At 39.5% G+C, this 21679-nt stretch overlaps 1 protein-coding gene across 4 annotated transcripts in view; it reads left to right on the top strand.

Moving 5' to 3' along the window:
• Positions 1-21679, top strand: part of CEP192 (centrosomal protein 192) — a 99045-nt gene that overhangs the window by 62532 nt on the left and 14834 nt on the right. For all 4 annotated transcript variants that reach the window (XM_070420704.1, XM_070420705.1, XM_070420706.1 and 1 more), the window contains exons 30-39: positions 2058-2148; positions 2307-2483; positions 5342-5602; positions 6773-6888; positions 9208-9317; positions 12552-12702; positions 17511-17686; positions 18325-18448; positions 19988-20093; positions 20739-20946. In XM_070420704.1, coding sequence (XP_070276805.1) covers positions 2058-2148; positions 2307-2483; positions 5342-5602; positions 6773-6888; positions 9208-9317; positions 12552-12702; positions 17511-17686; positions 18325-18448; positions 19988-20093; positions 20739-20946 — 1520 coding nt within the window. The remainder of the gene's footprint in view (positions 1-2057; positions 2149-2306; positions 2484-5341; positions 5603-6772; positions 6889-9207; positions 9318-12551; positions 12703-17510; positions 17687-18324; positions 18449-19987; positions 20094-20738; positions 20947-21679) is intronic.

Here is a 21679-nt window from a genome sequence, read left to right on the forward strand (position 1 = left end):
AATGAATGATTAATGTGGTAGAGATGGCTATGCTTAAAATTCAGCTGCTTCTCAGATGCCATACCATCCTGAAATCTCACCTCCTCAGCTAAAACAAAATGAACATGTGCTATACTTTTTAAAATCAGAAATTACATTAGTTAAGTTGAAAGCAAAGGCGCTGTTTTGATGAGCTTTTGGACTTGTCAGCAGCATTTTCCCTCAGCCTTTTCCTATGTGAAGGGCCTTCAGGCTGTCCGTTACTTGACTTCATTTCCTCATGGAGATTCACAGAGTTCTTCTAATCTAACAGATGTATGAGTAAGTCACATGCCAGTGCAGGGAATTAGCCCAAAAAGCCTCTTGTATCCCCATTTACAGGAGTTGGTTAGGGTCTTAACTCAGCCTGGAGGATCTTGCCAATCCTGTGAGAATAGCTCTACCTTAGTTGATGATACACCACATGGATGGCTAAAAGTGGGCTTTTGTGAAAGTAACAATTCCAAAGCATTAAATGGATGTATTTAGTGCAGCGCTTAGCTAAATTATAGATTTGCGTTTCTTTATTTCTCTTCAGCCCCTGTCTTGATGTCCTGCAAAGAACAATAATTTTTCCCATCACAGATAGCTCCTGCTACTCCTCTGTAAATGTTGCAGCTGAGTTCTGCTTAGAAAATAATCTTATTTTCTTTTCCACCATGAAGTGTTCCAGGAGGCAGACAGAGGCTGTGTCTCAATAGTTACTAAGAGAGGACTTCTAAAAATGGATGGGAGATGCTGCTGCCCTACTGGGTGCTCTTCCTGCGAGATACTTGCCTTGTAGAAGAATGTGCTTATTGGAAAAGGGAGATCTGAAGTGAGCTCTTCATCCAAGAATGGAGAAAAATTAATAAATAATTTTGGGGGCAATATTCTCATTGAGTTAATGGGTTTTTGCCTCAGTTGCAAATAGGAATGATAATTAATAAAATTATATTTTCTGTGGGTAAAGTGGTCCAACTTGATATTTCATTCCAACTTGATATTTTTAGATTTCTAAAGTTCTATAGTTTTCCATATTTTATTCGCTCATTCTAGTTTTGCGTAAGTCTGCTTACATACTTTAGTTATTTGTTGGTTAGGATTTTAATTTTTTTTCTTATTTGTGTACAATCTTTATATAATAAAGGTGTTAACCCTTTGTTTTTTATACAGCTCCTTTTAAAAATTGGACACTGAACCCCCCCTTAATAGCTCTGCTATTTGAAAATGATAACTTTTTTTTAAAACAAAAAAAGTAAATAAAATTAAAACTTTTTAATGATTTTTCTTTTCAGGTAAGTCTTTCCTAGTCAATGTACGTGTGGAAGGCTTTTCTCGGGTTTGCTGATAGTCAAAGGTCTTAGATTTTATTCTGAGATAAAGCTCAGCTGCCTTCCCTTTGAACGCAGAGGGGACAAGGCGTAGATCACAGCTTAAATAATTTAACTGCCAATCTTTAAAATTTGAGAAAAATAGAGATTTACTCATGTATTTATTCTCCAGCGACAAGAGGATTCATGTACTTTCAAAGATTGAAGGATTTTCTTCCAGTCAGCCAGCTGTTATTCATATGTCCATTCTACTTGCATTGTAACTTTTTAAAAGTAAGGTTAATTCGATGTACTGTTTAAAAGACTTTTGTGCAAATGAGCCTCTTAGAGTGAAAAACTTGGGCAGTTTGCCAGGGACCCCTTGTTTACTTGAAAGCGTGGTATTTGAGCCGAACATGGTATTGACTTAATGAATTTGTTAATCTGGATATTCATTTATTAATGTATTATAAGACAGATAATACCTATACATATAGTATAAATAATAAGGCCAGCTAAGGAGCTATGATGGGAAAGAGATTAAACCAAAAAGCTTTTCTGATAAGGTGAGTCTTCAGTGTAAGCTTTCAGAAATGTAGAGTTCTAGGACTGGAGAGAGGATTCCAGGCTGCTGAAATGGCATGTGCAATCAGTCATCTCTAAACAAATTGGTTTAGGCTTTGTTTTTTATAATTGTAGCAATACCCATGGAGGAAAACCACATTTAAAATGTGTAATTGTTTTTAGGCTTCAGAAACTAGCTTTAAGAAATAATTCTACGTCCACAACCCAACACTTGCGACTGCTAATTAGAGGACAAGACCAGGACTGCTTTCAGGTGTGTAGAGTGCTTGGTTCTATTCTGTTCTATGTTCTGTCTGATCCAGAACACTTAGCTATGCAGACTATTGTGTGTAGTCTGAAGAGTGTGTGTCAATGGTATGTTTTATTTTTGCTACTGCTTTGCTTTATGCAGTGATTATTTTTAAATTGTAGCTTCAGCACACTTTTGGTTCAGAAGAGCGATTAACTAGTAACTGTGAGATCAAAATTCGTCCAAAAGAAGACATTACCATCTTTGTATTGTTTACACCTACTCGATTATCTTGTATGTTGGCTAAACTAGAAATTAAACAACTTGGAATTCGATCACAGCCAGGTATTAAGTTCACGGTAAGATCATTTTTATTGCTTCTTTTTCCTCCTGTGGAATTTATAACATGTTATAACTATTGATTTAATAGTAAATTATACATACTCTGATTTTTTACAAATCAAGATATTATTATCTAAATTTATGAATTAGGGATTAATTATGTATACTTAGAATTGTCAGGTTACAAAAGCAGCCACCATAGCACTCTTTTTAGTAACAATCTCTTCTAATGCTCTTAAGTTTAATTTCAGTTTGAGAATTTTGAGCTATACCTAACTTTCCAAGGACACATTTTTTTGGAAATGAAGATCAAATTGTTTGATACTGTCTTCCCAAGTAAATTTTATTCATTCGATTAAAATTATCTATTGACACCATTTGCTAGACTCTGTTTCAGATACTAGGAATAAAAAGACAGGAGTTTTTTTATTTTTTAAGATATATATTTTTTAAAAATATATTTTATTGATTTTTTACAGAGAGGAAGGGAGAGGGATAGAGAGTTAGAAACATCGATGAGAAAGAAACATCAATCAGCTGCCTCCTGCACACTCCCTACTGGGGATGTGCCCGCAACCAAGGTACATGCCCTTGACCGGAATCGAACCTGGGCCCTTGAGTCCATAGGCCGACGCTCTATCCACTGAGCCAAACCAGTTAGGGCAAGACAGGAGTTTCTATATTTTATTTCCTCCCATCGTAATTTTTAAAAATGATTTCAAGTCATTTCTTTAGGTACATTGAAAACACTAAGAGATAAAAGTGATAAATCATTGAGGGAAGGAAAATAATCTCAAGCTTCACTAAAGTGCACACCTTAAAACTGCACAGTTGTTTGGCAGTGGGGCTGGGGCTAAAATTTGGTTCATTTCCTAGTGTCAAAGAGGGAATGTGATAAATTACAAGAATAATAATAATACCTAAAAGGTTGTGGGTTTTTTTTTTAAAGTTTTTAAAATAAAATAGATACTTAGGACATATCTAGCTTTATTTGTTGCTGGAGCTAGACATGTTCTCTCTGGAGCTCTTCACTTGGCCCTGTGAGCTATGGCGGGCAAAATTGTTTAAAGATGTAAATGATCATTTTTAGAACTAACCTATTTACACATGAGCCCAGTCAGTGTCTCTTTTAGACTATCCTGAATATATTTTCATTAGTTTCAAGTCTACTAGCCAAGATTTTGAGGTTATTCCTAAGCAGGAATTTCTGGTGCTTTAGGGCAGAACCATTTTATTTGACAGCCAATCAAACAGAAGTTCAGCTTGGTGTCCTCTTAAGACAAACTAGGATCCTAATGGGAGTCCTAGCAGAGGTAGATGCCTTCTGTCTTCACTGAGAGTTGTGCTGAATGGGACCTGAATGCACAAAATATGGCTCTTATCTCACAAGAAGACTTAGACCATTAACTTTGTATCTTTGTGGAGATAAGTAGTCTGATACAGTGATGGAAGAGCACTTAACTCAGGGATAAAAGAATCAGGAACGCCCCTGCTTCTGTGCTTCTCACTCACCCTGAAGCAGTCATTGAACTTGCACATGCTTCATTCCCTTATCCGAAATGCAGTTAATTGTCACCCCAACTTCCTGGTTTGGTTCTGAGGAACAAATGAAATTATATATGCTTTGTATACAGCATGATGGGACTACAGTAAAAATGTGTTGATTTCAGTCTGAGTATATACCAGGCACTACTCTTGATCATTATACGGATCACCACATTTTACTTCAGAACAACTGTCTGAGATCATACCACTGTCTCTATCCTACACACATGGAAGCTGAGGCCTAGAGATGCCTTTCTGTGCATCTTACTTACCTACCACTATGTGGTCCAGGACAGATTCACGTTTAGGCTGCCTGACTTGAGAGCACATGTTTATCTGTTGGACAGGCTCTCGGTGTTCATACTAGCTTTCCGTTTTCTAGTGCTGTAGAGGAGCAAAGCTCAACCAGAGGCCATTTTACCCTCCAGAGAATATTTGGCAATTTCTGGAGAGATTTTTGGTTGTCATAACTTGGATGGGAAGGGGTGCTTCTGGCATCTTGTGGCCAGAGGCCAGGGATGCAGCTGAACACCCTATAATGCACAAGACAGCCCTCACCATAATGAGTGATCCAAATCAAAATGTCCACAGTGCTGAGGTTAGAAACCCTGCTCTAGAGCAATAATAGTTTTTCCTGTTGAATCTTTGGATTTATTAGTATTAGTTAGATTTCATTTTATTTAATCATTCTTCTTAACCTTTTATTCCATAATTATTTGTAATTCCTCAGGCTTTGAAAATACAGGAAGAATGCTTACATTGAGTGTTTGAAAATTAATAGGGTTCCCCCAAAAACATTTCATTTAAAAAATTCAGAATACTGGAATCTTAAAAGAATTATACAGTAGACCCATATACTTTACCACTTAGATGCTATAATTAATGTTTTGCTGTATTTTTTATTACATATTTAACCATCCGTAAATTCATCTAATTTTTAAATGCATTTCAAAGTAAATTACAAACATCAATATGTTTCACTCTAAACACTTCTAAGTAAGCATATCTATACTATGCTAATCTTTATTATCCAAGTTTGGCTTTTATAACAATGAAATAATTATTCTTAGTATATTAAAAAGAAAATAATTTTGTAGCTCTGTGATATGTTTTTCTTTTAAGATAGAGTCTTTAATATAATGCTGGACTGGAAGTGGGACAACTACTAGCCAAAGTACACAAAGAATAATAATTGTAATTGTAGTAATTCTAGTATATGTATTTTCTTCTCTGATCATAATTTAATCTTCTGCTTTCTGCTTATATAACAATAATTTTGAACACACACACACATACACATGTATAAATATATATTTTTTTGCACTTACAGATACCTTTGTCTGGATATGGAGGAACAAGTAATCTTATTTTGGAAGACGTTAAAAAATTGTCTGACAGTTACATGGTAACAGTGAATGACTTAATACCTGGCAAAGAAAGTAGAATTGTTTTTTCTATTCGTAACACTGGCTCTCGGGCAGCTTTTGTAAAAGCTATAGGTTTTAAGGATTCTCAGAAAAGAGTTTTCCTGGATCCTAAAGTATTAAAGATTTTCCCAGATAAATTTGTTCTCAAGGAAAAAACACAAGAAGTAAGTCTTGCACTAAAAATATAAACTCACTTTTAGGTTAAATTAATAGTTGTGTATTTTATGGCTAAAACTAAAAAAAAAAAAAAAAAAAAAAGAAATATATATAGGAATAGAAATACAGTAAAACCTCAATATAATAGACTAATTTGGGCATAGGAGTATCTGTTAAAGACAAAAGTCTACTATGTAATAAAGTAGATTTTCTGAATGCATATTTTAAAAATAGTTTCCCTGCTTTTACTTATGTAGACACTTCTGTGTAATTAAAATTAAGTATGTATGAATAGTTTAATTTTACAGAAAAGTGTTTTTTTTTTTAATATATTTTATTGATTTTTTACAGAGAGGAAGGGAGAGGGATAGAGAGTTAGAAACATCGATGAGAGAGAAACATTGATCAGCTGCCTCCTGCACACTCCCTACTGGGGATGTGCCCACAACCAAGGTACATGCCCTTGGCCGGAATCGAACCTGGGACCGTTCAGTCCGCAGGCTGATGCTCTATCCACTGAGCCAAACTGGTTAGGGCAAGAAAAGTTTTTTTATGTAATACATACTGTAATTTTAAATTTATACTGAATAGATCTAGTAAATGCGTGCATTCACCAGTCACTGCAAGTAAACAAATGTAAATGCCTGGGGCGTGGCTTATCACACCTGGGAGCATGGGAGGCCTGAGTTAAAACTGCTGTAGAAAGTCATACCACTGTAGAAACCAATTACCTTGCCTTGTGGTGTGATCACATGCTAATCTTTCAACCATTGTTTACGAGCAGTGACTCTTAGATTTAAATATGTAGACTATAATTGTAGATATGTAATGTTTATGTCTGCGAAATAAGTATTTTTTTCAACATATGACCTGTTTGTTAAAAATAATTAATGACAAAAAAATAACCTATTAATTATAAGCAAATCTTGGTTAAAAGCTTTCTCAAATTAACAGGGTGTTAAGTTTCACATATAACATATGGACTGGAAATTTTGTCTATTAAATCTGAAGTATGTTAAATCGAGGTCTGCAGAATCGAGTGTTACTGTACTTATCTTCTTGGAAATGCTGTATATATATATTCATGTCTATATTGATACTAGGCTCATGAGAGTAAGAATGAAATAACTTACTAAAATATTTAATATTCAGTTTAATTTTTTTTTTCTTGGCATCAGAATGTTACTATAATATATCATCCATCAGAGAGAGATAGCAATTACAAAACCACAACAGAATTGTCAACTGTGTACTTCTTTGGTGGAGATGAAATTTCACGACAGCAGTATCGAAGGTGGGTTACTTATCTTAGACTAGAGGCCTGGTGCATGAAAATTCATGCACTTGGGGGTGTTCTCTCAGCCTAGCCTGCACGCTCTCACAATCTGGGACCCCTCTGGTAGGGTCCAGATCCATCACACCATGGCTCTGGTTCCCTGGGCCTGTGGGCCGGGAGGAGGGACCAAGATTCCAAGATCGCAGCATGGCTCTGGTTCCCAGAGTCTGCGGGCTGCGGGGAGGGACCAAGAGGCCAGTCCGATGGCAGCATGGCTCTGGTTCCCCGGAGCCTGTGGGTGGTGGGAGGGACCCAGAGGCCAGTTCGATGGCAGCATGGCTCTGTTCCCACAGCTCCCTCCCGCTGCCGCACCACAGGCGGCCAGTACCCAGGACCGACTCCTGCTGTGGGCGGCCGGGATCCTAGCCTGGTGTTTGGTCATCCATCCGGACGTTAGGCCATGACAGTCCCAGGCTCTTTATATATTAGGATGTTAATGGGGACTATTCAGTAGAAATAGTGAGGACTTAAATAATGGTTTGGGATTTGGAATTTATAGAACATGTTTCACTTGGTAAAATTTGTGTAGCTGATAAGAAGAAATGCCTGTAGGAAACTCGTATGTATTCGCAATATTGTTTAAATACATCTGACTTATTTGGAATATTTCTGACAATGTTGTGAATTATTTGAAAGGAATTTTAGAAATGTGTGCGATGTTTAATATGGCTAACTACTTAAAGTGTGAACTTCTAGAAAATTTGGTATATATAGTTTACATATAGTTTACATATGCTGAAATGTCAGATTGAGGTATTTAAGTTTAGGTATTATTTAACATTGGTAACATTCTTGTATGCTGAATTCAGAGTTCTAATAAAATTTTGTTTCCTAGACTAGAAGACTAAATATTAAAAAAGTGTGAAGTTCATGATGTTTCATCTGTTAGTAGGAAATCATTAACACCCAGTAGGGAAGGGGTATATGCCTATATACTGTCTTTTCTTCTTCCAACCCTTGTGCTCTGCTGTGTTTTATTCTGGGGCATAATTTAGAAATTTTTGTTTTATTTTTAATCTGTTGAAGATTATTGGAAGGTTAAAAAGAGAGAGCATAGTGATAAATTGCTATATGATGTTAGACCCAATTTGAAGAACTCAACTTTGAACCTGGTATTTTTAATTAAGTATTTTAGAGATAGAAACTGACATTGGAGAAATTAGATTACCAGCTTTTTTTTCTTTCCACTGGAATATAGAAGTCAAGGTATTGTTTTATTTATTTATTTATTTATTTATTTATTTATTTTATTTTGTTGATTTCAGAGTGGAAGGGAGAGGGATAGAGAAATAGAAACATCTATGTTGAGAGAGAATCACCAACTGACTGCCTCCTGTATGCCCCGCACTGTGAATCAAGCCTGCAACCCAGGGATATGCCCTTGGCTGGAATCGAACCGGGGACCCTTCAGTCCACAGGCTCTACCCACTGAGCCAAACCAGCTAGGGCTATTTATTTATTTTTAATTTACTGAGAGAGAGAGAGATTGTTCTACCCATTTATGCATACATTGATTGATTCTTTTTTTATATACATATATTTTATTGATTTTTTACAGAGAGGAGGGGAGAAGGATAGAGTTAGAAACATCGATGAGAGAGAAACATTGATCAGCTGCCTCCTGCACACCTCCTCCTGGGGATGTGCCTGCAACCAAGGTATATGCCCTTGACCGGAATCGAACCTGGGACCCTTCAGTCCACAGGCCAGCGCTCTATCCACTGAGCCAAACCGGTTAGGGCTATTTTTTTTTTTAAGGTATTTTTTTAGAACTTCAATTTGCCACAGATTTAGAATAATGAGATTTGTTTGTGAACATCTGGGTATTACAGAGAAATTTACATATCAGTTCTCACGCATTAAAGATTCTCTAGAAGAGGCCAGGAAAACATAGTTACATGCTAATTTAAATGTCTTACTTGTGTCATTTCTTGGCATATTCTTTTTTTTTTTTTTCTGAGACAAATTTTTGTCACCAAGTCATCACAAATAATGAAAATGTAAGACCTGAAAATAATCTTATGCTTCTTTGTACTTTTACGTTAGGAGTTCTTGTTCTGATGTTAATATTTAACGGGAACTCATGGTTGTACTACTATAACTTTTAAGAGAACTTGCAAAACAGATTTTCTTTTTAAAAAAATTACTCATTAGGATTTAAGACATGAGGTCTGTGTACTAATGTATCATGCAGTTAGTTGGATTTGCCAAACACACTGATAAAATAAGGTCACTTCATATGTAAAACCACTTTTGAATAAAAATCTCTCCTGGCAGAGCTCTCTTGCATAAACCAGGGATTCTAGAAGAGATACTTCCAGAGAATAGTGTGCTTCAGAACATTGATTTTGCTGAAACGTTTCAAGATGAGCTACTAGTAACTGAAGGTAAGAATTCCAACGTCTTAAATCTTTTGTGTTATTTGTAGTATTATCTAGATCCAGTGATGTAATAAGGAGGAAGAGTATTAGTTTGATTATGGTGTTAGGCTGAGTTTGAGCCACAGTTCTTCTATATTACTTTGGACATATTACATCACTGAGATTCAGTGTTCTCTGTAAAATGAGACTAATAATAGTATCTAACATCTCATCCATGTAGTGTATGTATTAGATGTCATTAATGTACTATTGCACCTATTCTGTGGATAGACTTTGAAGCAGGAGGAGGAAAGTGGTTATTATTAAACTCAAATTAATTATTATTTAAGATTTAATGATTACAAACTTAGGCTCATTTTGAGATTTCTGTGCTTTTGTGCCTACTGTACTATTTTGGATGATGTCATGGCAGCATCCAAAACAAGTGGTGAAGTGACTGTAACTTAGATGTTTAGATCTGTTTGATATAAACACCTGAAGGATTTAATGGTGTTTATTACTGATACAAAAGATTTGTATTCATATATATAAATTGTGTAAAAATGTACAGATTTTCACCACAATCCTATCTAATAATCCTATCTAATAAAAGAGTAATATGCAAATTAACCATCATTTCACGATAAAGATGGCAGCGCCCAGAGCCATTAAGGAGGGAATATGCAAATTGACGTGACAAGGCGAGAGGTGGAAGGTGGTTCCGGGCTGGAGCGAAGGCGGAAAGGCAGCTCTGGGCCGGAGCAAAGACAGTGCCAGCAGCCAGGGGAAGGAAGGCCTATTCTTGCACGAATCTTGGTGCATTGGGCCTCTAGTATTGTTTATAATAGCAAGAAGTTAGAAATAACTTAGATGTCTAAGAGTGGTAGATTGTTTAATTATGCAATATAATATTTTGAAACTATTAAAACAATGATGTGATTCTGTATTAATGACATGGAAAGTTCTTATTGAGAAAATTTATTTTTAAAGTTTGCATAATAAGATCTCATTTTGGCATAAAAATAATTTAGTGTTTATATATAGCTATGTAACATAGGTAAAATTGCAGGACTATACACACCAAAATATTAACAGTGGTTATGTTCTGGTGGTAGAATTTCAGTTGGTACTATCCTCCTCCATCCCCATTTTTGTTTTTTAAATGATGAACTATATATTGCTTCTGAAATATGAAATGATAAACGAAAAGGATACTTATGCTTGTGTAGAGGTGATGTACAGTAGTCTGAAATCTTTTCAGTAATTAGGAGTCTAGAACATCTATTCATAGGAAAGCTAGAAGTGGGGGTTAGAAATAATGAAAAGATTTGAAGTAGACCTTGTCAATATTGTATTAAGGGGGCAGCGTATAGAAAGAACCTTGGATTTGGAGTTAAAACTCAATTCAAGACCTATCTCTGCCACTTCAGCTCCCCTAAGCTTCACCTTCCTTATTTCTTCCTCCTAAGAAAGATCTCAATAAGAGAGTTAAACTGAACTGTGCAGTATAGTTGGAATAGGAACATTTATTGCAACAACAGTGAAGACTGAAAGTAGGTAGTATTAAGTGAATCAGAGCTTGGCACAGTTTCATGATTCAGCAACATTTATTTCTTTGATTGAATGGACATGTATTTGAGAGTACAGGGTGCCAGTCTATAGAGGTAGAAGATGCAGTGCTTGGCCTTTATGGGATTACAGGCTCGAGGAAAGACAGATGATTAAGATGCAGGGTGAACGTGCTATGCTAGAGCTGTGTTTAGGAATCTGGGAGAGCACACAGGAAGGGGTACCCCATGTAGAGTGAGGTGACTCTTGAGGAATCTTTTTTTTTTTTTTTTAAATATATTTTATTGATTTTTTACAGAGAGGAAGGGAGAGGGATAGAGAGCCAGAAACATCGATGAGAGAGAAACATCGATCAGCTGCCTCCTGCACATCCCCTACTGGGGATGTGCCCGCAACTCAGGTACATGCCCCTGACCGGAATCGAACCCGGGACCTTTCAGTCCGCAAGCCGACGCTCTATCCACTGAGCCAAACCGGTTTCGGCGACTCTTGAGGAATCTTGAAGAACCAGGGAGAGGGAACCTCATTTACAAAAATTCAACAAATGTGTAATATTAAGAGTTGTGTTTATAAACCCAACCAAGAGATAAGTAACATGCCAAGATCACCCTTCTAAGATGGGGTTGAGTTGGGACTTAGGGGGGCTCTTTGAAATGCCAGATTCTACCTCAAAGAATACTGGATTTCTTGAGATGGTATATTTATCATCAGGATGAAGAGAGGAAACAATCCCACTTTGTTTTGTGTTAGCATAGTAGATCACCTGTGAGAGTGCTGTAAGTGAACTTTGTACATGATTATTTTGAATAGCATTTGTTTAAGCATATTATTACAAATATTTATAATCACATTTTTGTAAAATGTGTAATTAGTGACATTTTTACAGTTGATTTAAACTTTCATTGTCAGATATATTGGTTACTATAAATTTCAGTTTACATTTACTGTGTTCTTTTAAAATTTCCATTTAAAAATGTAATTCTTAAAATCTAATTTATATGTAGATTATAAACACGTTATATAAAATTTCTTGTCTGTATAAATTCAGGTGGACTAGTCTAGAGATATTCAACTCCAGCACCATTTTATTAACCTATAATATTTAATGATGTTAATATTGCCTGGTTTCTAGATTTGCTTAAGTTAAATATTTGCAAGGCTGCCACTTACAAATTGTGTGCTCTTAACCTCTCTGTGCTTCAGATTCCTCCTCATCTTCGATGTGGAGATAATGCCTTTCTCAAAGAGTTGTGAAAACCAAGTAGGTTAATATACACAAAAGAAATAGAACAGTGTCTGGTCCACAGTTCGCTTTATATAAATGTTTATGCCACATGTATCTTTTAAAATTCTTATTTTAATGGTCACAAATATCCCTGAGATAGTTTGTTATTCCATGTTGTACATGAGGAGACTAAAGCTTAATCTTGGAGAAGTTAAGTTGCCAAAGGTTACAGAGCTAATGATTGGCAAGGCTATAGTTCAAATCTAAGGCCAGAGCCTGTGCTGCTAATCATTGATGCTGAGCTGCCTATATTTCATGCTCATCAATAGTATTAAAAATCAAGTTGTCACCTACTCCCAACCTAACAGAGTAATATTTTGTGGCTAGTAAATATATATATAAATTTACCTGGTGTTTGTAGTGTGGTTATGTGGATTCATATATTTCAAACATTATTTCTATTTCAGTGTATGATCTTCCCCAGCGGCCTAATGATGTTCAACTCTTTTATGGAAACATGCGTAAAATTATGCTTTCAGTAATTGGAGAATTCAGAGATTCCACTTCTAACAGAGAATTTCTTCAGTCTTCTCCCAAAGCTAACCTAGAATTTAAAAGGTAAAACAAACAAAACATCTGTCACAACAGACTTTAAGATTACTTGATTCATAGTATAGCTGGTCTTTTCCCTGTACTTCATTTGTTAATTTGTTTATTTGTCTCAAACGTTTATTTCATCATTGTTTTTTTGGTTTCAGTTGAATAATTTCAAATTTATGGAAAAGTTAAAAAATCGTTCAGGGAATTCCCATATATTACCTTTGCTGAGATTCCCCAGTTGTTAACATTTAACACATTTACTTTATTGTTCTTTATGTATACACTAGAGGCCCGGTGCACAAAAATTTGTGCACTCGGGGGGGAAGGGAGGGTCCCTCAGCCCGGCCTGTGCCCTCTCGCAGTCTGGGACCCCTCGGGAGATAACGACCTGCTGGCTTAGGCCTGCTCCTGGGTGGCAGAGGGCAGGCCCAATCCCTAGGTGCAGCCCCTGGTCGGGCTCAGAGCAGGGCTGATTGGGGAGTTGGGGCGCCGCCCCCTGTCATGCACAGAGCAGGGCTGATTGGGAGGTTGCGATGCCACCCTCAGTCACGCTCAGGGTAGGGCTGATTGGGGGGTTGGGGCACCGCCCCCTATCACACTCAAGGCAGGGTCGATGGGGAGCTTGCGGCGCCACACAGAGCAGGGCCCATCAGGGGGTTGGGGAGCTCCCCCCTCTCATGCACAGAGCAGGGCCCATCAGGGGGTTGGGGAGCTCCCCTGTCACGCACAGAGTAGGGCCGATAGGGGAGTTAGGGCACCGCCCCCTGTCACACACAGAGCAGGGCGGATCAGGGGGTTGGGGCGCCACCACTGTCACACTCAGGGCAGGGCCGATGGGGAGGTTATGGCTCTACCCCGTCACAGACAGAGCAGGGCCCGTGGGGGGGGGGGGGGGGGGGTTGGGGCGCCACACCCTGTCACACACAGAGCAGGGCCGATCAGGGGGTTGGGATGCCACACCCTGTCACACACAGAGCCGCAGGGCGATCAGGGGGTTTGGGCGCTGCACCCTGTCATGCTGATCTGGTGCCAGGAGACCTCTCGGCTCCGCTGATCCCGGTGCTGGGAGGCATATTACCCTTTTACTATACAGGATAGAGGCCTGGGGGCCGGCTGGTTTGCCCTGAAGGGTGTCCTGGATCAGGGTGGGGGTCCCCACTGGGGTGCCTGGCCAGCCTGGATGAGGGGATGATGGCTGTTTGCAGCTAGTCACACACCCTTCAGGGTGGGGGTCCCCACTGGGGTGCCTGGCCAGTCTGGGTGAGGGGCTGAGGGCTGCTTTCAGGCTGGCGGTTTTGACTGAAGCTCCCAACCGCTCCTTGTTTTCTTTTTTTTTTTTTTCTTCTGGGCCAGCTTTAACTCTGGCTCTAGCTCTGAGGCTTCCGCTGCTGGTTTGTTTGCCATTCTATAATCGAAACAATGTTTAACTTCAGCTCTGAGATCCCAGCCGGCTATATTTTTTACAAAGTTTCAAACTGCCAGCTCAGAGGCCTGCAAGTCAGGCGGGGAACGTTGCAGTCTGCAGTTACTGGAGCAAGCAAGCCTCATGTTCGCTTCCAGCTGCCTAGCTGCCGGCCGCCATCTTGGCTGACAGTTAATTTGCATAAGGATATGCTGATTAGCCAATGGGAAGGGTAGCGGTCGTACGCCAATTACCATTTTTCTCTTATATTAGTGTAGATAACTTTTTTCTGAACCATTTAAGGGTAAGTTGCAGAGATGATGACTAAGTAGCCCTAAGTTTCTTTACTTTATTTTATTTTATTTTATTTTTAATATCTTGTAGGGAAATACCTGGAGATGATGAATTATCTTAGTTCCTCATCAGACTTTTAGCACCTACTGATGATTATTGCCTGAATCACGTATTACTATCTTACTTACCAAATAGTGATTTCCTCATTTCATTTTCCTACATTTATTAGTTGTTTTTTTCACTATGAGGAAGAGATTTATTTTTCCCTCTTTAATGTACTTATTCACTAATATTAGGACAGACTCATGGGTTCAGTATTAATCCTTTATTGTCATTATTTGGTCTCTTAATTTGGCTTCTTGATCTTTTTGATGTGCCCACAGCATTCTTTGAGCACTTCCTTATTCGGTGGCACAACAGGATAGTCTAGGCTCATCTTATACTTACCCTGTCCAAGCCCTAGAATAGCTGGGACTTCTCTTAGAAGTCTTGGTTCCTTTTAGTAGAGAATGGAATTGAAACCAGGATATGGATAGTTGGTGTGCTACTGCTTTTCAGATGTCACTACTTCTAGGCCTCCTCAGTAGACAGAGCTAGAAAACAAAAGCATCTACACTAATAAAAGAGAAACATGCAAATTAACCATCACTCTGCTACACCCACAAGCCATGCCCACCAGCCAATCAGAAAGCGAGTATGCAAATTAACCCAACTAAGATGGCGGTGGCCAAGGAGCTGGAGCAAGCAGGAGGCTTGGGTTGCCCCTGGCGATGGAGGAAGCTAAGCTTCCCGTCTATGCTGGCCAAGAAGATCAATAAATCCCAGATACCTGCTTCCAGCCCGCCAGGAGGTGGGGGGGAAAGAAAGGAGAGGCTGGGAGCTTGGGTCACCTGGGGGGCGTGGCCAGCCTGAAAACGACCCTCAGCCCCTCACCCAGGCTGGCCATACCCCCATGGGGTGAGGGTTCCTGCTGGGGGGCTTTGCCAGCCTGCAAACAGCCATTAGCCCCTCACCCAGGCTGGCCAGGCACCCCAGTGGGGACCCCCACCTTGAAGGGGGTGTGGCCAGCCTGAAAACGGCCCTCAGCCCCTCACCCAGGCTGGCCAGGCACCCCAGTGGGACCCCCACCCTGATCCGGGACACCCTTCAGGGCAAAACAGCCAGCCCCCACCCATGCACCAGGCCTCTATCCTATATAACAAAAGGGTAATATGCAAATTGACCCTAACAGCAGAAAGACTGGGAATGACTGGTCACTATGACACACACTGACCACCTGGGGGCAGATGCTCAATGCAGGAGCTGCCCCTGGTGGTCAGTGCGCTCCCACAGGGGGAGCTCTGCTCAGCCACAAGCCAGGCTGACGGCTGCCAGCACAGCGGTGGTGGCGAGAGCCTCTCCCATCTCCTCAGCAGCGCTAAGGATGTCAAACTGCAGCTTAGGTCTGCTCCCTGCTGGCAAGTGGACATCCCCTGAGGGTTCCCGGGCTGCCAGAGGGATGTCTGACTGCCAGCTTAGGCCCGGTCCCCAGGGGGAACGGGCCTAAGCCAGCAGGTGGACATCCCCCGAGGGGTCCCAGACTGCGAGAGGGCACAGGCCGGGTTAAGGGACCCCCCCAAGTGCACAAATTTTTGTGCACCAGGCCTCTAGTTTATATATAAATCCACATGTATCCATGTCTGTTAATATGTTAAAACTATGAGTATATACTGATACCTCCAATTCTAATCTAACAAAATACAGTGTATTTCTTTTTTCCTTTCTCTAATTGTATATTTTTTCTCCAACACTGAAAATCCTGGCCCTATTAGCCCCAATATATTTACATTTTACTCAGTCCTTCTGTTTTTAATCAATCTTCTCATCACATGGGCTGCCTCCTGGGCCCAGTGTTTGCCTGAGCGTTCCCTGCAAGTCCCAGTGCCACTAAGTTCACTGCCGACACACGCACTCACCTTCATCACCTGATGCCTCTAGTTCAGCCAGCTTGCTTTCTTTCCCCTATACTTAGAATGTTAATTTTCTTCTAAGATATTGAGTCAAAGAACAAATGAAATATAGTTACATATATGAAAAATTACCTTGAAAATCACTTATTATCTGGTACTGGTTCCTAGGAAGCTAAAAAGCCAAGAATAAACATTTTTATTTCTTAAAATTATTCCTGACATTTGGCAGGTGCCTCCATTTTCCTGGGGCAGTAGAGGCCTGCTTTGAAAAGGAGGGGGTGAGAGGGCAATGGGCAAGGGTAAAGCGGATTTCTCTGTGCTGAGTGTCAACTTAAAGATGTTCCACTGTTGCCCTGGCTGGTTTGGCTCAGTGCATAGAGTGTCGGCCTGGGGACTGAAAGGTCCCGGGTTCGATTCCGGTCAAGGGCACATGCCCGGGTTGTGGGCTCGATCCCCAGTCAGGGGCGTGCAGGAGGCAGCCAGTCAATGATTCTCTCTCATCATTGATGTTTCTCTCTCTCTCTCTCTCTCTCTCTCCCCTTTCTTCTCTGAAATCAATAAAAATATATTTTTAAAAAGAAAAAAAGATGTTCCACTGTAGAGTAGGAGAATTTGGATTCTCCACAGTTGAACTTCAATTAATCCATGTGCTTTTGTGATTACAAAATTTGTTTTGAATTACTTTTTTTTGTAATCTAAGGCTTATTTGAAAACACTGCTTCAACACTTAGTTAAAAACTTGTTAAATTTTATTAGCATTTTTTACTGTGGTATTTTTCCCAAAAGACTTTCTTATTTTAAAGTGTTTGGTGTTGGCATCATGAAAACAGAGATACATTAAGAGTTTAATTTTTTAAAAAAAATTCTTAATATTGGTTAATTTTCTAGTAAATCCTTGTAAGAGACCTTAGATGGCATGCAGAAGTCAAAGCAGGAAAGAAATTAAATCATTGAGTAATCTTAGTAAAAATTAGTATAATAGTATTTGACCTATTCTGTATTTTTTATACATTACTTTAAGTATACACAATATGAAGGATTTTAATTCCCTGAAAAATACACAGTATGTAACGCACTTTCAGTTTTATCTAAATGTTTTGAAATTTGTGCAGAATTAATATAAAAACGTGACACGATCTGGCTTTTTATCACTTTTGATTTTTATTTCTCTTTTTCTGTAGTGAATCTAACAGTCTTGGGAAACATGGTGGCAATGTTTCTTTGGATGTTTTACCAGTTAAAGGTCCTCAAAGTTCTCCACTTTCACAAGTTGTTCACCCACATCAAGAGAAATCATCCTCTGAAGAAATGTGGACTGTCCACCCCGAGCACTTGATTTTGGTAGCTCCTTCTACGTGTGAGTGTCGGTGAAAACATGACAGGAATGCCCTCTGAAACCCTGCTGTACTACTTTGTATCCCCGGCTCATCTAGGACATATATGTGGACTTTATGCACATGCAGCCAGTGGCTTTCATAGGTCTTCCTCTCACCTACTAGAGACCCAGCTCAGACTTGACCACAGCATCATCCTGACAAAGGCCATGGCCCTCAGTCCAAGTTCCCACTTCCCCGTACGGCAGAGCCACTTAGGACCCATGGTCCCTTCCTTCCACCTCATCTTCTGCCCCAAGGAAACCATTTGGCACTTGGCCTCTTTTAGCCTTAACATTGGTATCGTTGGTAAAGTAGGAACAAATCTGGTACCTATGTATGTGCCCAAGATAAGACCAGGTGGTAATAACAGTTTCCAGATTTCCTTTTCTCTCTCCCTTTGTTCAGTATTTGAACTTTGTTCAGTATCTTTGTCATTTCCAAGAGTAAACAGATGGCCTTGCTTCAACAGGAATTCGAAATTCCTGTAACTGGGCAATTGAGAAAGCACAATAAGCTGGTTTACTAGTGTACTTATTTAGGATTTATTTTTACTGTTTATTAACTGGGTCTTATTCACTAATGCTAAATGAAAGTAACATTTATTTATCTGATATAATAGGTGACCTGGCAAAAACTGGACGTTTCCAGATTTTAAATAATTCTGTTAGGTTACTGAACTTTGAACTGTACTGGCCGGCACATTGCCTTACGGTCACACCACAACATGGATTTATTGAGCCAGAGTAAGTATGCCGTCTCTTTTCTCTGGGTGTGTGATTCAGATGCTGGCGTGGTAATCTTTTAAGGATCAAATAATACGCTGTTTTAATTTATTAGTAGAATTTTGCCATGTGCTGACTCTGTACAGTGTGCCATGTGTGGTTCTGTGGGACTTCCAGTGAGTTCAAGACTCATGCTACTTAGTGCGATAAAGATCATGCCTGTAGCCAAGTATGGTATACAGCCTGAAGGTCAAGAAAGACGTGAGAGGTGGGAAAGAGTTCCGGAGGGAAGACGTGAGAATGTCTTCTGGCATATTACTCTGGCTACAAAATTACAAAGCAACAGATACAGTCGGGGCTATGATGAGGGGTGATGGTCTCTAAAGCCCAGATGTTCTGCCTTTCATTACCTTGGATTTCACTCACTTATTCTGCTGGTTTTGTCGGAAGGGCATTTTATAGACAAAGCTTTTTCTGACTTAATATGTCTGACCCACAAACCTACCTTGCCATTTTCTGCAAAGACTATTCTGAGATAGAAGGAAGTCTTTGAGGGCCTGATGTTGATAAGCAGCTACCCTCTTTTTGCAGCTTAATTATTGATAGGAGAAGGTAAAGCCTATCACAGCTCCGTAGCTTTTTAGGGACCGCGTTTGGGTCAGCACAGAACCTTCACATCTGATAGTTGCTTCATATTTAGCAATAGCAACTTTGCGGAACAACAACATGAAGTTTATTTACTTTGCAAAATGATGGAGTATGCACTTACTTGACTAAGGCCTGAGGTGAGGTATGGTTAGGGACACTCCAGAGAAATATTCCTCGGACCAAAGCAGTCAACTAAACATTTACTAATTAATAGTTGAAAATTTAGAGAAATGAGGACAGGTTGTTCACAAACAACTTTTTCCATTGTCCCAGGTGTTTAGCTATTAGCAATGGAAATAATCTTTCTCTGCCATTTTTGACCTGTACCAAAGTAGCTTTTGTAACTGGAGATTTGTTTAAGTCACAGATCTGGCTGTATTGTCCATATTTGTTCTTTGACATCCCATAGCTCTTGAAGAGAACAATGAACACAGAACATTTTAGTAATGGGGGGTGGGGAGGGGAGAAACAATCTGTTTTCATTCCTTTTTTGTCTTCTCCCTTTCAGTTTTCTCCCCGCCTACATTACATTTCCTTTGTACTGTGACAGTATCATTTTTTATTCGCAAGTGGCTTAGAGCTTTGTCGTATTGGTTTTTTGCTGTAGATATGTTCTTTTCTCTAAATATTTTAATTTCGAATTGCTTTTTAAATGGTATTTCTACGGTATGGTCTGTTTTCATGGGAGTTTGCCTTTAGGTTCAGGGTTTCATGCTACTTAACTTTTTGTTAGTCACAGAGTTGGAGCTGATGCAAAATCAGATGTGCATGGGAGCTCACCTCTGTTATCTGCTCTTTCTGAGCAATAAGGAAATAGTTGGTTATTGATAGGATAGTATTTATAACTCTTGTTGTTCTTGTTATTAAAGTGTAGGATATTCTTGGTTTTCATTATGACATTCTTTTCTTAAGGAGTAAGCTACAGATTCTTGTGAGCCCTAATTCCTCCTCATCCACAAAACAATCAATGTTCCCATGGAGTGGTTTGATCTATATTCACTGTGACAATGGACAGAAGGTACTTGTTAATGTTTTTTTTTTTTTGAGCAACATTTCTCTTAACTTGTGTTGTATCTTAAGTGTTGTAATTCTTATTAGCACTTACATTTCAGAAGTGATATGAAGGTGTCTGCTCTTTCAGCCCAACTAGATTTATTCACATAGAGTGTTTAGTGCAGAGATTTTCCATTAGTGATCTGAATGATTTCCCTGGGTGGGGGCAGGAATGGAGAGTGGGGCCTAGAAGCCATTATTAGTTTATAAAATTTGCTTTGAAAAATGGGGAGTTCAGGGACAGGGGATAAAGTCAAAGATTTATTTTGATCTGAATAAATTTTAATTTATAAATTCATCAAGTTATTTCGTATGGCACTACTTTTCTCACCATGACTTAAAAATAAGAGTTGTTTCTTTAAAAGTTGCAGCTATCGCCCTGGCCAGTTTGGCTCAGTGGATTGAGCGTCGGCCTGGTTCGATTCCGGTCAAGGGCATGTACCTTGTTGTGGGCACATCCCAGTCGGGAGTGTGCAGGACGCAGCTGATTGATGTTTCTACCTCTCTATCCCTCTCCCTTCCTCTCTGCAAAAATTCAATAAAATATATATATATTTTTAAAAAGTTGCAGCTACATTTGTGTCTTATCCCTTTATTTGGCTCATTTCAGAAAATTGTGAAAGTTCAAATTCGAGAAGACCTGACTCAAGCAGAACTTCTCACTCGTTTGGCCTCCAACCCATTGGGAATCCCTTTTCCAGTTACTGAGCCTTTAACTAGACATCTTGTAAAACCAATGACAAAGCCACCTTCCACAAAAGTTGAGATAAGAAATAAGACTGTTACTTTTCCTACAACAGAACCTGGTGAAACTTCAGGTATGGTATCACAAGATTATTTAATTCAAATGTCTACTGACATATTGAGTGCGTGTAGTACTCTTAGTTAACCATATATTAGTGATAGGTACAAAATTTTACTCCCTTCAGGACAAAATCACATAATTATTGGAAATCATTTCAACGATGAGATGGATTTGGGGGAGCTTAAAAATCATAACTATAAGGCATTTAATAAATCTGTGTATTCCAAGAGTCTTACATTGCTGGAGAAAACTACATGCTGACTTTATTTGATTTTATATGGTCAGAACCATCCTTTTCCAACTCTCACTAGATTTTTGACTAGAATCCTATATAGTAAAAGCCTAATATGCTAATTGTCCAGTTATCTGTTCAACCAATCAATAATATGCTAATGATATGCTAAGTCCGCCCAACTGCTCGCTATGATGTGCACTGATCACCAGGGGGCAGACGCTCCGACTGGTAGGATAGCTTGCTGCTGGGGTCTGGCCGATTGGGACTGAGTGAGAAAGGCTGGACACGCCCTGGAGCCCTTCTGTGGTCCCTCTCCAGCTGGCCAACCTCCTGCTTCCCTCCCCAGCCCCGATCGTGCACTGGTGGGGTCCCTCAGCCTGGCCTGTGCCCTCTCACAATCCAGGACCCCTCGGGGGATGTCGGAGAGCTGGTTTTGGCCCAATCCCACAGGCCAGGCCGAGGGACCCCAATGGTGCACAAATTCGTGCACTGGGCCTCTAGTTGCAAATAA

This window comes from Myotis yumanensis, unplaced genomic scaffold (genome assembly GCF_028538775.1).
Source record: "Myotis yumanensis isolate MYYU_CA2020_CCGP unplaced genomic scaffold, mMyoYum1.0.hap1 SCAF_7, whole genome shotgun sequence".
Lineage (NCBI taxonomy): Eukaryota > Metazoa > Chordata > Mammalia > Chiroptera > Vespertilionidae > Myotis > Myotis yumanensis.